Source organism: Hemicordylus capensis, chromosome 2, assembly GCF_027244095.1.
Source record: "Hemicordylus capensis ecotype Gifberg chromosome 2, rHemCap1.1.pri, whole genome shotgun sequence".
NCBI classification, from domain to species: Eukaryota; Metazoa; Chordata; class Lepidosauria; order Squamata; family Cordylidae; genus Hemicordylus; species Hemicordylus capensis.
Window position 1 is genome coordinate 241539358 of NC_069658.1, and position 16612 is coordinate 241555969.

At 45.4% G+C, this 16612-nt stretch overlaps 1 protein-coding gene across 1 annotated transcript in view; it reads right to left on the reverse strand.

Moving 5' to 3' along the window:
• LOC128347582 (zinc finger protein 420-like) overlaps positions 1-16612 on the reverse strand; it is a 47677-nt gene that overhangs the window by 18275 nt on the left and 12790 nt on the right. Inside the window, exons 2-6 of the mRNA XM_053302534.1 lie at positions 13997-14498; positions 13482-13608; positions 11251-11333; positions 10960-11086; positions 8814-10246 (exon numbers count right to left, since the gene is read on the reverse strand). Of these exons, the coding sequence (XP_053158509.1) occupies positions 8814-10246; positions 10960-11086; positions 11251-11333; positions 13482-13608; positions 13997-14287 (2061 nt within the window). The 5' untranslated portion in view covers positions 14288-14498. The remainder of the gene's footprint in view (positions 1-8813; positions 10247-10959; positions 11087-11250; positions 11334-13481; positions 13609-13996; positions 14499-16612) is intronic.

Here is a 16612-nt window from a genome sequence, read left to right on the forward strand (position 1 = left end):
AGGATCCCTGTGGAAGTTTCTGACCATATTGAAAGTGTGTACCTAAGTTTGTGGACCAGGGTTAGACTGGGACTTCTCTTTGTGTACCGTTCGCCCCGCTGCCTGATGGAGTCCCTAACTGAGCTGACAGACTTGGTCTCAGGTTTGGTGTTGGAGTCCCCCAAGCTTGTGGTGCTGGGGCACTTGTCTGGGGCAGCTCAGGAGTTCATAGCGGCCATGACAACTATGGGCCCGCAAAGGGTCTCGGGACTGACGCATATTGCAGGCCATACACTTGATTTGGTCTTTCACTCTGATCAGGGTGGTGTTCCGTGGGTGGGGAATCCTGTGATTTCCCCTTTGTCATGGACGGACCACCATCTGGTTAAGGTTGGACTCACAGTCACACCCCACCTTCACAGGGGTGAGGGGCCTATTAGGATGGTCCGCCTGAGAAGGTTATTGGATCCAATAGGGCCCCAAGAAGCCTTGGAGGGATTTTGCGTTGGCTCTGCTGGTGATCCTGTTGATACCCTGGTGGAGAATTGGAACAGCAAACTCACCAGGGCAGTAGAAATGATTGCTCCTAAGCGTCCTCTCTGACCTGCTTCAAAATTGGCCCCTTGGTATATGGAAGAACTACGGGGGCTGAAGCGGCAAGGTAGACGACTGGAGCACAAGTGGAGGAAGACTCGACTTGAATCCGACAGATTACAACATAGAGCACATTTGAAGATTTATGCTGTGGCAATATGGGTGGCAAAGAGCGATTCTTTTCAGCCCATATTGCGTCTGTAAGTTCATGTCCAGCAGAGTTGTTCAGGGATGTGAGAGGGCTAGTAAGTGCCCCTCCTCCCTTGAATCAGAATTTGGAACCATCTATTACCCGCTGTGACGTGTTTATTTTTTGGTAGATAAAATATCTCGTATTTGGGCTGACTTGGATTTAGAACCCACAATTACTGCAGTGTCTGAATCGGAGATGTCCAGTGACTCCTCTTATGTGGAGTTGCCTTAAGGATGCAATTATTAGACCACATCTGAAGAAGCCTGTCTTGGATTCCTCAGAGTTAAACAACTATAGACCTGTCTCCAACCTTCCGTGGCGGGGCAAGGTAATTGAGAGGGTGGTGGCCTCCCAGCTCCTGACAGTCTTGGAGGAAACTGATTATCTAGAACCGTGTCAGGTGGGCTCTTGGGTGGGCTATGGGGTGGAGACTGCCTTAGTCAGCCTGATGGATGATCTCCAATTAGAAATTGACAGAGGAAGTGTGGCTCTTTTGTTCCTTTTGGACCTCTCGGCGGCTTTCAATACTATCGACCATAGTATCCTTCTGGAGAGTGTGATGGGGTTGGGAGTGGGAGGCATTGCTTTGCAGTGGTTCCACTCTCGGGCAGATTCCAGATGGTGTCCCTCTGGGACTCTTCTTCAAAAACTGAACTTCGGTGTGGTGTCCCTCAGGGCTCCGTATTGTCTCCGATGTTGTTTAACATCCACATGAAACTGCTGAGAGAGATCATCAGGAGATTTGGTGCAGGCTGTTATCAGTATGCTGATGACATCCAAATCTTTTTCTCCATGTCAACATCATCAGAAGGCATAACCTCCCTAAATGCCTGCTACATCATCAGGAGAAGGCATAACCTCCCTAAATGCCTGCTTGGAGGGAGTGATGGGCTGGTGGAGAGATAATAAGCTGAGGCAGAATCCAGATAAGATGAAGGTACTTATTGTGCAGGGTCAAAACTCGGGAGATCAGGTTGATCTGCCTGTTCTGGATGGGGTCACACTTCCACAGAAGGAACAGGTACACAGTTGGGGGGTGCTTCTGGACACAAACTTCTCCCTGGTGTCCCAATGGTCAGAGGTGCCTTTTATCAGCTTTGGCCCATATGCTAGCTGTGTCCATTTCTTGAGATAAAAGGCCTCAGAACAGTAGTACAGTACATTTGCTGGTCACCTCCAGACTTGATTACTGCAATGTGCTCTATGTGGGGCTGCCTTTATATGTAGTCCTGAAACTGCTGTTGGTCCAGAATGCAGCAGCCAGGTTGGTCTCTGGGTCAGCTCGAAGAGACCATATCACTCCTATCTTAAAAGATCTACACCCGTTGCCGATAAGTTTCCAGGCAAAATACAAGGTTTTGGTTATAACCTATAAAGCCCTATACAGCTTGGGCCCATGGTATTTAAGAGAACGCCTTCTTTGCTATGAACCACACCACCCATTGAGATCATCTGGAGAGGTTTGTCTGCAGTTGCTACTGGCTCATCTGGTGGCTACTCAGGGACAGGCCTTCTCCATTGCTGCCCCAACGCTTTTTGGAACACTCTTCCTGCTGAAATAAGAGCCTCCCCATCGCTTACAACATTAAAAAAGGCAGCCAGCATGCATTTGTTCACCCAGGCTTTTAATTAGATATTGTTTTAATTGTGTTAATAGTTATAATGTTTTAAATTTTAAATTGTAATATTTTAATTTTTTCTGTTGTTTTTATTGTTTTGTTGTAAACAGCCCAGAGACTAGGTTATATACAGCCAATGGTCTGACTCAGTATATGACAGCTTCCTACATTCTTAACTGGATGTAAGACATCAGCACCCCAAGTCAGAAAACACATATCCACACCAATGCCCAAGCCCACCCCAAATTCAAGGATGTGTTTTGTTTTTATTTTCCACTGGTTGAATTTGCACGTTCACAGTAAGTATTGGGGTCCCCCCCCATTTTTTGGTTGGACTTTATCTTATGCTGCCACTATGTGATAAGGTTTGTTACCTGCCTTTCATGGATATATCCTCTTAGTGTCACAGCCTTGTGAGTGCAGGATAGGAATAAATGTTCAGTACATGTGAAGAAACAAAGTATGAATGGTAACACACCTAAGAACAAGTTTATTTTTGGTTTAAAATGATAACAGAATTTCTGTTAATCAGGGCACATAAACATCATCACAACTTTGCTATTTTGTTTGGTTGTGAAGCACGATACTGAATGTGCTGACCTTCTTGTCACATATCATCCTTAAGTTTGCTAAATGGTCAGGGGTACATTGTCTTATTGGTGAGACTTAGTGCAGAAACCCAGACTTTCTTTTTCTTTTTTGAATGAATAAATTTTCTTTATTTCGGTTGTTGACCAGAGAACAAATAGGAACTATTCAAGGAAATACAATCTATATTACTATACTAGCCAACCCGCACAGAGCATCTGTGTGCTCTTTGGGGCAGGCTGTTTCCCTCTCCCTCCTGCCCCACTCTCCCTTGCCCTCCCTCCCTCCCCCCCACTCTCCCTTGCCCTCCCTCCCTCCCCCCACTCTCCCTTGCCCTCCCCCCTCCCCCCTCTCCCTTGCCCCCCTCCCTCCCCCAACTCTCTTGCCCTCCCCCTCCCCCAACTCTCTTGCCCTCCCCCTCCCCAACTCTCTTGCCCTCCCCCTCCCCCACTCTCTTGCCCTCCCCCTCCCCCACTCTTTCACCCTCCTGCCCCTTTCTCTTGCCCTCCCTCCCCCTCCTGCCCCACTCTCTCCTGCCCTCCCTCCTGTCCCACTCTCTCTTGTTCCCCCTCCCCCTCTCTCTTGCCCCACCCTCTCATCCTCCTGCCACACTCTCTTGATCTCCCTCCTCCCTTCCTCCTGCCCACCCTCCCTCCCCTTCTGTTCCTCCATCCATCCCCCCACCCGCACTGAGCATTTTACCTCACCGGGCAGCGGGTGGCCATTTTCAACTGGACCTCAATGCCGCCACAGGCCCACCTTACCGGGCGGCCAAAAAGGGCCCTGCCGCCACCATTCCTCCTCCTGGGCGGCAAACAGGGAAGTCCTGCCGCCCATTTCCCTCCCGCCCCGGCCCCCAATGGGCGACAGGGTTGCGCCCTGCTGCCCGTTTCTCACTCACCCACTTTCCTGCCACTGCCTCCGGCGGCCAGGCTGTGCTTTGCTGCCGCCACCTCCTCCCCCTTTCCCGGGACAGTCTGGCCACCGCAATGACCAATCCTCCTGGGTACATCTCAGCCTATCAGGCGCCTCCATCACCCAGCCAATCACCTGGGTGTCGGGACACCATTTTAAAGGCACACCCAAGAGGATTAAACATATAGATTACTATAGAAGTTACTATATTAACTATTAAATAAATTTAAAATAATAATAAGAGAATAAACTAAAATATCTGACCAGCCGTGTTATATGTATTCGGATCCAGAAAAGTCACTAATAATTGATATCCTCTAACCGGATTTTACTAGTAATAAAACAATATTTAGCAACATTATACAACCTGGCTTCATTCTGATCCACTAAAAGAATAGTTAAGTAAAATTTATCAGTAGAGCCTGGATAAGGATTGATTTCAGGAGAAATAAGCTTGTGTCGGATGTCGCAACAGAACTGACAATATAAGAGAACGTGTGCTGTAGTTTCAATCTCCCCAGAACCACAAGGACAAACATGTTCTTCAAATGGGGTTCCGTGATATCTTCCCTCTATTGCTGCCGTATGCAACGCATTACAGTGGGCCAATGTTAAGGCTCTGCAGTACTTAGCATCTGTTATCTGTGTCAGGTAATTAGCAGGAGAACAGCTCGTGATCTGGTCCCCCCCCAAAAAAAAAAATTAGCTGGTATGGCGCCCTGGTCCATTTGTCTTTCCATATCATCGATTATTTCTCTTAACTTAATTCTAGCAGTGTCATGTCCCAGGGTTAGTATAGCAGTGGTGGAGAACCCATAATAGCAAAGCCTTTCTTCCACTCCTTTTCCCCACCTTGAATGGTATGAGTCTTTCAGTACCAATGGAGCTAGGCCAAAAGGGCTAAAAATTAGCTTAAGCCAGAACTCAAAAATGGAGATCCAGGCCCTAGCCTCTAGTCTGAGCATCCCCGCTTCCAGCCGAAGGATCGCCCTAGGGACACAGCTAGGAACCTGGAATACATTTTTTTTAGGAAATTTGATTGGACTGCTTCTAATTCATTAAAGTTGGTAAAAGTACTCAGCTGAACTCCGTAGAGTAATTGCGCTCAAGCTTTGGCCTCATACAATTTAATGGCTGCAGAAATATAGTGAGCGCCTCTAGAGCAGTAATAAGATTGAATCATATGTGCACTCTTCTTCTCATTCTGTATGGTGTAATCTCTGTGCGCGGATCTAGAACCAGAAGCCTGAAAAATTTCCCCAAGACATTTGAATTGCCTAACCTGTTCACGCTTAAACCCATTTAATATCCAATTATAGTTTTAGGGGCGTTTTGCAGTCACCATAATCTTTGTTTTACTGTAATTAATTTCTAAGGAATTTTCCTTACAGTAAGAAGCTAAGGAGCGCAAGGCTCTTCTTAGTCCTATTTGTGTTTGTGAGAGAATAACGCCATCATCCACATACAGAAGGATTGCAAGGTGCTTATCTGCTAATTTGGGGGGATAGTGATCTAATTTAGTTAGATGGGGAGCAAGAGAGTTAATATAAAGATTGAATAGCAGAGGGGCCAATATACATTTTTGTCTTACTCCCCTATACGTTCGAATTTCTTTTGTAAGATGACCACGAGCACTACAAAGGACTCTTATGATGGAATTTTCATGGAGTTTTATAATCAAGCACAATAACTGACAGTCAGTTGTAGAATTGAAAAGCCTGTCCCAAAGTTTCTCTCTAGAGATCAAATCAAAAGCTGCCCTAAAGTCCACAAATGCTGCAAACAAGGCAGAGCCCGAAATAAGAGTATTTCCCTACCATATGTTGGAGAATTAATGCAGGGTCCAATACAGAACATCCTGCTCAAAAACCAAATTGTTCCTCAGTCAAGATGTTATCTTTCTCACACAAGTCCAGCCGTATGCTGTGCAAATGCCTAGCATATACAGCTTACCTATAACAATGAGTAGACTGATAGGGCTATAGTTTTCTGGGAGTTTCCTGTTGCCCTTCTTGTATATTGGAATGATTACTGCTACCCCCCAGTCCTTTGAGACTTGGGCCGTCTTATCAATATATGTAAATAATGAAGCCAGAATTGGGATCCACCATGCCAGATCATTCTTGATAACTTCAGCCGTTATATGGTCGTTTCCTGGGGCTTTGCCAGGTTTTAACTGTGCGATAAGAGCATCTATTTCAGTGCAGGACACAGGCGACCACTCAGGCGGCTGACCCATGTCTTCAGATAGAATCTATATAATTAATTCTCTTAGCCAGTATGTGTGTCTAGGATTTGGCGGCGGAACTCTCGTGACATGCTGCAAGAGTTCTGGCGAGAGGCCCGGCTGAGGGAGTAGGGAGGACTAGGAAAGGGGGAAGAAAAGCGGCGGTGGCGGGGGGGGAGAGAGAAAAGCAGTGGCAGTGGGCGGGCAGGCGGGGGGGGAGAAAAGCGGCGGCGAGCAAAAGGGAGAGAAAAGCTGCAGATGTGGGGAGAGATAAGCGGACAAAAGCGGCGGGTGGAGGGGGGAGAGAACAGCCGCAGCGGGCAGGTGGATGGTAGGGGGAGAAAAGCAGCAGCAGGCGGAGAGGAGGGAGGAAAAAAACGCTGGTGGTGGGTGGGCAGCGGGGCCCTTCTTGGCCGCCCGCCGCGGCTCTGTGTGTGAGTGGGAGGGGGAGGAATGGGAGGGGGAGGGCTAGAGAGCGCGGGGCTGGAGGGAAGGGGAAGAGAGGAGAGACTGGGGCAGGAGGAAGAGGGAGGGGGAAACAGCCGGCCCCAAATCGCTGCACATATGCTCTGTGTGGGGTCGGCTAGTTATACCTAATTCATCTCCTTTTTTAAACAACTGGCAAAAATGATTTTCCCACGCTGACGGAAGGATTATGCAATCTGGGCATGATAATAAACCTCAAAAAGGGTGAAGAGCAATCATTTGCCAGAACAGCAATGGGTTTTTAGAATTTGCAGCTATTATTAATTGATGCCAATCAGCTCTCCTGGCTTCTCGCTTTTTATTTTTTAGCAACTGCTTATGTTGCTTTTTCTGTATTAGGACATTTTCAAGAGAAGCAAGTGAAGGAAAATGCCTGTATGTTTGTTAAGCAAAGATAAGCTTTTCTTTGGCCTTGTGACAATCTCTGTCAAACCAATCCTTAGAAGAACAGAAGAAATTGCCATATAATCAATCGTAGAAAAGCGGGAACCAGACCACTAGGTGTACTCAGCTGGATGATCTTCAGTAATAGCCCCATTCAATAAATGCAAATTTAGTTCATTAAATGTTTGGGAAAGACATAAGCCAGCATAACTGCCTACCCTATCCTTAAATTGCCGGACAATTAATGGTGGAGGAAGTTCCTGGTCAGGTGGAAAGCACTTAAATTTAGTGCTTAAATGATGACAAAATAACATTTTATCATCACTTGCAAGCCTAGCATTGAAGTCCCCAGCAATTATAATATGGGCGTAAGGTGAGGAGCATTGTAGCTCTTCTATATCTATCTTGAGTTTATGTCATATTATCTAAATTTGGTTACTCTGGTGAATAGCTGGAATATAAACATTAATGAATAACAGGGACATGGAATTGAACTTAAGCAGCAAGGCCATAGCAAGATGATCATAGCTAGGCAGGGTAGAGATATTGGCCTTGATGGAGGTAGTAACAAATATGCACAGCCTGCCAGAATGCCTGCCTCTACCACCCCCAGGGGAGGCACTAATTGAGAAGGCCATCAAGCCATCAAGGTAGGGCTCTTCAAGCATCCATGTCTCCTGAAAAAAACAGAAAGTCAAAATCATTTAAAAAAAAAATCTAACAAATTCTGGATCTGCCATCTAACTTTTAAACCACCTACATTCCATGTCAGCCACTTTAAGGGACCTTGATGCAAGCAATGTCATTCAGAAGTGATTTTATCATGAGTAAAGGTCTCCAAAAGGGGGGCAAGAGCTGGAAGGTTTTCTCTCAGTTCCCATTCCACCAAACTGAAACCAGGAATAGACTGGAAACTGGTGACTTCCCCTTGAAACGTTTGATCCAACAGAGATGGCAACTGAGCAGGTGACCTATTGGTTGAGATGTTAGTCGAATAAATAGGAGAAGAGGAACCTAGTAGGGCAAAATGCGCCTGTTTGGTCACAGAATTGGGGGGCAGTGGACATTAGGGTTACAGCCTCAGCAAGATGTGGATTAAAAGCAAAGGGCAGCCCTAAAGCTTTTTTAGGTGTATCAGCTTTTCTTGGGCAGTGGGGACCCTGCAGATGAATAATCAACTCAGGTTGCAACTGTGAAGAGGCAGCTTGTTCTTGATGGAAAATGGAGAGGAATGTAGTAGGCCTTCCTGTTGAGAAATACCCATCTGTTTGGGGGGCGGAGCTTCCATCTCATTTTCAGCGACAGTTGCATCGTTCTCCTTTAGAACACACTGTGTGTCAATGAGACAATTCGCTATACTGCAGCCTGAAACAAAGGAATTGCCAGTCTGAGAAACAATTTGAGATATAGTTTCAAATTGACAGCCTTTTTCAGGGATAAAATTGTAAAGGACATAGAAGAACAGGCCCTGCTGGGAGTGAACCAGCATGGCTTCTGCAAAGGTAAATTTTGCCTCACCAACCTTCTGGAGTTTTTTGAGAATCTGAACAGGTGTGTGGATGAAGGTGGTCCCAGCTGACATAGTATACCTGGATTTCCAAAGAGCTTTTGACAAAGTTCCTCATCAGAGACTCTTGAGAAAACTTAGCAGTCATGGAGAAAGGGAACAAGTTCATCATGTGTGTATTGCTAACTGGCTGAAGAAGAGAGTGTAGGTAGAAATGGACAATTTTCTAAATGGAGGGAAGTAACAAGTGGGATCCCATAGGAATCTGTACTGGGACAGGTCTTTTTAATTTAATTTATTCAAATCCATATGGGGATTTTTGTGAATTTTTTCATGTTTTCTAAGAACTCTGCCCAAACGGAAGCTCTCCCCACACTCCAAACATTTAAATGGTTTCTCACCTGTGTGAATTCTTTGATGTTCTGTAAGATTAGAGCTCTGAGTGAAGCTCCTCCCACATTCCAGACATTTAAATGGTTTCTCGCCTGTGTGAATTTTTTGATGTTCTGAAAAAGATGAGCTCTGAGTGAAGCTCTTCCCACACTCCAAACATTTAAATGGTTTTTCGCCTGTGTGAATTCTTTTATGTTCTCTAAGAGTTGTGCTCTGACTGAAGCTCTTTCCGCACTCAAAACATTGAAATGGTTTCACCTCCATGTGAATTCTTTCATGTTGTTTAAAACCTGACTTCGTACTTAAGCTCTTCCCACACACCATACATTTAAATGGTTTCTCACCTGTGTGAATTCTGTGATGTTCTTTAAGACGTGAGTTATGACTGAAGCTCTTCCCACACTCCAAACATTTAAATGGTTTCTCCTCCATGTGACTTATTTCATGTATTTTAAGAACGTATTTCTGTCTGAAGCTTTTTCCACACTCCAAACATTTAAATGGTTTCTCGCCTGTGTGAATTCTTTGATGTTCTGTAAGACGTGAGCTCTGACTGAAGCTCTTTCCACACTCCAAACATTTAAATGGTTCCTCACCTATGTGGATGCTCTGATGTTCTTTAAGACGTGAGTTATGATTGAAGCTCTTCCCACACTCCAAACATTTAAATGGTTTCTCGTCTGTGTGAATTACTTGATGTATTGTAAGAACTGACTTCTGTCTGAAGCTCTTCCCACATGCCAAACATTTAAATGGTTTCTCACCTGTGTGAATTCTTTGATGTACTGTAAGACGTGAGCTCTGACTGAAGCTCTTCCCGCACTCAAAACATTTAAATGGTTTCTCCTCCATGTGATTTCTTTCATGTATTTTAAGAACAGATTTCTGTCTGAAGTTCTTCCCACACGCCAAACATTGAAATGGTTTCTCTCCTGTGTGAATTCTTTGATGTTCTGTAAGATGTGAGTTATGACTGAAGCCCTTCCTGCATTCCAAACATTTAAATGGTTTCTCGCCTGTGTGAATTCTTTGATGTTCTTTAAGACGTGAGTTATGACTGAAGCTCTTCCCACACTCCAAACATTTAAATGGTTTCTCCCCTATCCTGACTGTCCAATTAAGTCTTGATTTACAACTTAAGCTTTTCTCACATGCAAAGCCCTGCCTCTGTTCATTCATTTTATGCATTTTTTCTTGGATTTGGGTTTCCTGGTGGTCACCAGCATGAAGTGCTGTAGATTCATTCCTCCCTTCTTGGTTTACTACAGTTTCCTTTCCCTGCCGTCCTTCCTTTTCATATCTCACTCTTTCCACTAATGCTCTAAAAGGTTCTCCCTTATTCTTGCTCTTCCACATATCACCTATTGTAAAAGAAAAAAGAAAGCATGAATGATAGCAAGGAGAAATGGAGCCTGAAATCAGCAGTAGACTCAAATAGCTCCTATCGCCACTGAGAAAACAGACTTGATACATATTAAATACTGGCCAATGATAGGCATTAAATGAAGGCTGGTATCGTATTGAGAAGTGGATTTTGGATACCTAGATTCTAGCTACCCACCCAGCCGAGATGTTGAATGGGGGGGCCTTTTCCAATCACATTTTCTCAGCTAAACCTATCATCTAGGGCTATTTCTAGTATAAAAGGAATAACCCACCATTGCTGCTCATAATTTCTTGTAAGAAGGGCAACATATAAAAGACACATGTGAACTAAACAAAGAGCAGAAGAAGAGGATGCATTTGCACGCAGGAGGTCCCAGGCTTAATCCGAGCCACATCCAGTTGAAGCATCTTGGCAGGAGAATTTCAAAGTCTGGGACATGAGACCTAGGAGGGACGCTGCCAATCTGCATGGACAAGATGCAGCTAAATTGATCAAGAGCAGTTTCTAGTCTTTGTAAAATGAGTCATTCATACAGGATTAACTTTTCCTCCAGAATGTGGATTCCTCCCCAACTTCAAAAAAGAGAGAGCCTCACCAGAAGAACTGACCAAATGGGAATGCTCTGTACGGAGTTACACACACACACATACACACCCCAGCAATTTCTGGAAAAAGAGGGAGCCTTACCCAGAGAGGCCACATTCTGACCAGTCTCCTCCATGACTTCTCTATGCAGGGCTCTTTGGTCTGCATCCAGCAGAGCCCACTCCTCCTCCGTGAAATGCACAGCCACCTCCTCAAAAGACACAGCACTCTGGAAGAAGAAAGTATTTTTGACTTCAAGGGGGGGGGGAGACAATCATCCACTTGTAAAGAAACTCTGAGGATAATTAAGGTGAATCATTCAAGGTGAAGAAAGACATTATTTCAGACTCAGGGGAAGGCACCTGCCTGTCTCCCCAGTGATGCCTCCTCTACCTGAGCTGGTCGTATAGAAGCCTCTTCTTCACCACTACCGAGGACAGAAGAGCTTGGACAAGTCACCACTGCTATGCCATGGCCTATATATGAGAGAGATAGAAAGAGGGAGGGAGGGAGAGAAAGAACACACATTGGTCAGATAAGGATTTACCCTTTATAAATATTTTCATTGTGAGGGGGAAGAAGAATATTATTCCCCTCCCACTGACTCCTGATCAGACCTTAAGATGCTGATTTGGACATATAAATCCATTAATGTGTTGACTCAAGTCTAAACAGATCTCCATATTTACGCAGAATAGCTCTGGGACAAGAATTCCCCTCATAGTAGGGTAGCTGTTGGTAACTATTGTGCTTTTTGTGATAAGGGTGAGAAACTTACTGCTTTCTTACTGAGTAACAAGTTTGCTGGAGGCCTTTTGAGTCATCCCTGTAAAACAGCCCCCCTCCCACATTGTCCTCAGTGCTTCTAGAACAGCATAGAGAGAGAGGAAGGTGGGGAGTGGATTAATTGGGGTCAAAGGAATTGTTCTCCTCTCCATATGATTGGACCATATGATTGCTTCACCATAAATACAACTTGCTGCTTATTTGACTATGCCACAGCTATAGGATTGGAGCCCTTAATCATGACTCACCTTCAATTATTTCAATGGATCTGCTCTAAGCAGGATTAACATTGGATACATCCTGTTGTGTTTTAATTTCTTTTGACATACTGTGTCTAGATTTGCCCCCTCCCCTCCCCCCCCCACAAAAAGCTTGCAGACGTCCATGGAGGGTGGTGAAAATGGAGAAACGTAGTAAACGTAGCAAAAAGAAACAAGGCATTATGTTGTTTGGGAATTATTGGTCTGATTGAGTGTTTAAAAAGCTGGAAATACTCCAGTTTTGGCATTAGTATGTTGGATGGGGATCTCATTATCCGATGGCTATTTTTTAAGAGAGTGTGTAATACAAGTCTAACATCAAGTAGTCCTGTGGAACAGTTGTTTTCCTTTGCTGGGATGATCCACAGCTCCAGAAAGCATAAGTTGAATGATTAAATCTTTGAAAAACTTGTATTGTTTAAAGGAAATGGAAACATGTTTGGATGAGTAATGAACATCTCCATTTTCCCCCTTTTTTCAGGCATTGTATTTTGTATTTTGAGACGTATTTTTAAAATACTATTTGGTATTTTTATTAGTTGTTTACCAAATATTTTGTATTCTGTATCTAAAATAAATTTGCTCAGTAATTTCGTAGCTAAAATACTTCTTAGGAGTATTTTCCCCATCTCCGCTATCAGTAGTGCTCATAAAAACAGGAATCCACTTGCTAGAATGGCTGCCAGAAGTTGCAGAAGAAAAAGGAAATTCAAATCCTCGTTTCAGCTGTGCAGCAAACTAGTGGGGTAGCTCAATGTTCTCCAGAACATTTGGTAAAATAACCTACACTGGATCTCCTTATTCACTGGGCGACCTTGGCCTGGTCACCAACTCTCAGCACAGCTTCCCTCAGAAGGATGCTGTGATAACAAAGTGGGGAGCCACGTGGAGCCCCCTGAGCTGCGTGGAAGGAAGGTGGGAGAAAAGTGAAACAGACTGAAGCTGTTTAGGAGGTAGCAAGATCCCTGCAACCTTGTTTGAAAGCTGGGGTGTAGCAATAGTTGAATAAGCGGGGAGGGGATGTCCCTGGGCCCCCTGGCTGCAGCAACAAGGGGATGTCCCTTCCCCCTGGCTGTGGGAAGGCGGCCCATTGGCTGCAGCAACAGCATACATATCCCTTTCCCCCCACTGCCTCAACTCACTGGCATGTGCAGACTCCTGATTGGAGGCCTCTAGTGCTACAAGCTGAGGTATATACGTTAGAAAATATGTTTGAGCCAGGGAAATGCATGCAAAAATGTGTGTGTGTGAAAGGGTTCTGCATTCAGAAAGGGTGTACTGAAACAGTATTTTGTATTTCACCATAACCTACAGTTCTTTGTCAGCAAAGATATGGGAGAGATGTATATCTGGCAAGGGCCCACGGCCCATCTTTATTTTTTTGTCCCAGGCTTAGGGTTTTTTGTCTCCCCACAACAGCCTATCTACACCCCTGCCTGACAGTATGGTTTAAGGACACCTTCTATGCACCACTCAGGGGTGATCGGGATGATGCAGGGGCAGCACAGTGACCTTTGCCTCAGGGAGTACAACTTCTTCAGCTGCCCCTGAGCTCAAGTGTGATGCCTCAATCCTTACCCAGCAAGGCAGCATCTGCGTCACCCTCCAGAGAGATCCCCCTGGACAGTGGCTTCTGTTTGGTGTCCGATGGAGAATTCTCTGCCTCAGAGATATTGGCCGTCCCTTCTGCTAAGTGCCCCTGCTCCTGAAACATCAAAAATAAAATAAAATAAAATAAAATAATAAATAAATAAATAAATGATATTCCAGGTAGGGAATGAGGAGGGGGGATGCAAAAAGAATGGAACACTAAATGGCGGGGTGTAAGGAGGAGGGGTAGGATACGTCCCCCTGCACGCAACCCGAGATTAATCTAGACAACTGTGAGGAAATTATTCTTACTTACATTTATTCTTTATTTTACTAATTACCCGTAATGACTTAATTATACCTTGTTCTATTAGTTTGTGCTTGAGAATTCTTATGTGATGCCTTGAGAGTTTGCAGAAAGGAGGGGTATCCATTTTCTGTATGAAGGACTGAATTAATTAACAGGAATAATTTCACATCCTACCAGGATGAAACTCTCTCACCTGCTGCAATTCCTCTTCCTGGCTGAGGAGGAAGCCTTCTGCCAGGGCCACCGCCTGTGAACTGGTCTCTGGCTCACATTCTCTGACCCAGCTTTTCATCTCTGGAGGGAGAACGGTCAGGAACTGCTCCAAGACCACCAGATCCAGCATCTGGTTTTTTGTGTGGCGCTCTGGTTTGAGCCACTGACAGCAAAGACTGTGCAATCGGTTGCAGACCTCCCGGGGCCCCTTGGCATCCAGGTCCTGGAACTGCTGGATATCTGAACTGAGCATATTTTCATGCTTATGCATTTTCTCCACAGTCTTCCCCCAGAATTCCTCACTGGGAGTCTTGCATTTCCATCTCCAATTCTGTGCCCCAAAAGCAACCTCCAGTGGAGTCAAAGTTGTTCTTTTTTACAGCAGACTCTTCCTTGCAGCAGGAATGGCTGTATTAGCTGGGCTCCACTGATTTCTGCAAAGCCAATGCTTTGTTACACAGTCCAGCCAAGGAGATTTCCCCCTGCATGGAAGGAGGCAAACAGTCAAAGAGCAGCTAGAGATTGGAGGGAGCTTCCCCCTTTTGCAAGTCACACACAGAGTGACACACACGAGGTTGGGGTGAGGATTACACGGTGCAGCAACCTTTCCCAGAGGTCTTTCCCTGAGCCACCGCCCCGACCCCGCTCTCTCCTCCCCCCAGACCAGATACCCCAGCAGCCGGATCTGTTCCCCACCCTTTGCCCTTCCTGAAGCAGCCACCCTCTTTCGCCTTGGAGCACTGCAAAGCTATGCAGGATGCAAAGCAGCCTGAAAAATCCCTCCAATCTCACCTCCATGGGTTGCAGAGAGGAGGAAAAGATGCTTTGGAAGGGACCCCCGGTGGATCCCGCAGCACCTCCCGCTCCCCCTAGGCTGAGATGAGGGGAGGGGAGGCTCTTTTGCCTCTGCACCCCCGCCCTTCTCCTCCCAGCTCACTAGCTCATTTTTATTCTTCCCTGCTGGGGGGGTCCTCCAACCCACCCACTCCCCACTTGCCTCTTCTCCGTTTGCCACACAGCCGGGACCGGGACTGGGACTCTCCTCCGAAGCAAGCTCCTCCCACCCCCGGGGGGGGGTGACCAAGTCCCAGGCACCGCTGTCTGGGGCAAGGGTGGGGGCTGGTAGCAGCCGTCACAACTCCTTTCCCCACTTTTGCCTCTCTAGGATTTGCGTTTCTCGCCCTTTAACCCTAGGATGGATTCTCAGTAGAATGCCAAGGGGGATTCCTGTGTAGGCAGCAACAGAAAGGCTTCCCAGGCAGGGGTGGAGGAGAGCATCCATGAACGGGTTAAAGAGCCTCCACTTGCTCACAGATATGGCTTTAAAACTTGAAGTGGGACTGCGCATGTCAGGGAGGAGCGCCCCCCCCCCCACCAGTATCCCCAGTTCAGTCTCTCTCTCTCTCTCGCTCGATAGGGTTGGGTTTTTTTCTGGTGCTGTTTCTCAACCACTCTACTAACATTTCTCTTTCCCCCTTTTTAGAGGGAAAATTTCTCCTCGCCTCTAAATACTGATGTCATTCGTTAACAAGCAAAAGGAGCAATATAAAAATAGGCATATTTATATTGTTTTTTTAAATCAATACATTTGCATTTCAAGGAGAAATGAAAAAAAAAAACTAAGAGAAACTAAGGAGAAAGAAGTTGGATAATTTTTCAATTAGTAAGATTCAAATTTAGACATAAAAAGGAAGGAACTACAATGCACCACTGATCTTCCTGGTTAAGAAAAGGTTGCTCAATCCTTGCAAAAGCTGTGGTGTTATTTCACACTCTAAGCTTCTTTTCTCTCACTGCTGCTTGCCTGGCTGCAGTTGGAACAAGAGAAGGTACAACAATTAGTAATTGTATCTATCCCAACCATAGTGATGTAGGTGGGGGTTCGTCCCTGGGTCCACTTTATCCAATCCATTAGACACAAGGATAGGAATGAATCATTGAGGCTTTATTGCTCTGCACACAGCAAGGTAAACAACTGGCTCCAAGTTGAATACAAATTAGTTACAGGCGCGTTTCTCTTTTATTTATACAAAGGATCAATCAACTGAACAACACCCTGAGTTAAGGCTCAGGGTTGGATCCCTATAATTCCTTTTTATTAGTTTAAAGAGTAAAGCAGCATCTTTAAACATATAGAACAGGCCTTGCTGAAGGAGAACCAGCATAGCTTCTGCAAGGGCAAATCTTGCCTCACTAATCTTTTGGAGTTCTCTGAGAGTGTCAACAGGCATGTGGATGAAGGTGATCCAGTTGACATTTATTAGAGAATTTTTAACACATGGTTTACAAAAGCAACAGTGAATAGAATTTCCCGATAAAACACGACCACGTACTATACTTGGACTTGCAAAAAGCTTTTGACCAAGTTAGCAGCAAAGTGGCCAAATTTGCAGATGACACTAAACTAGTTAGGATAGTGAAATCTAAATCAGATTGTAAGGCGTGTGAACAAGAGAGCCTGTTTGGGGCTCTCAGGAGTACCCGTACACCTGGTTTGGAGCTACAGGCTTGTAGTTCCCACTCTTCGTCTTTCAGATCCCACAGGTCCGTGCACTCTCCATTTGGTCCGCATGAGCTAACTCATGGGGCATATCAC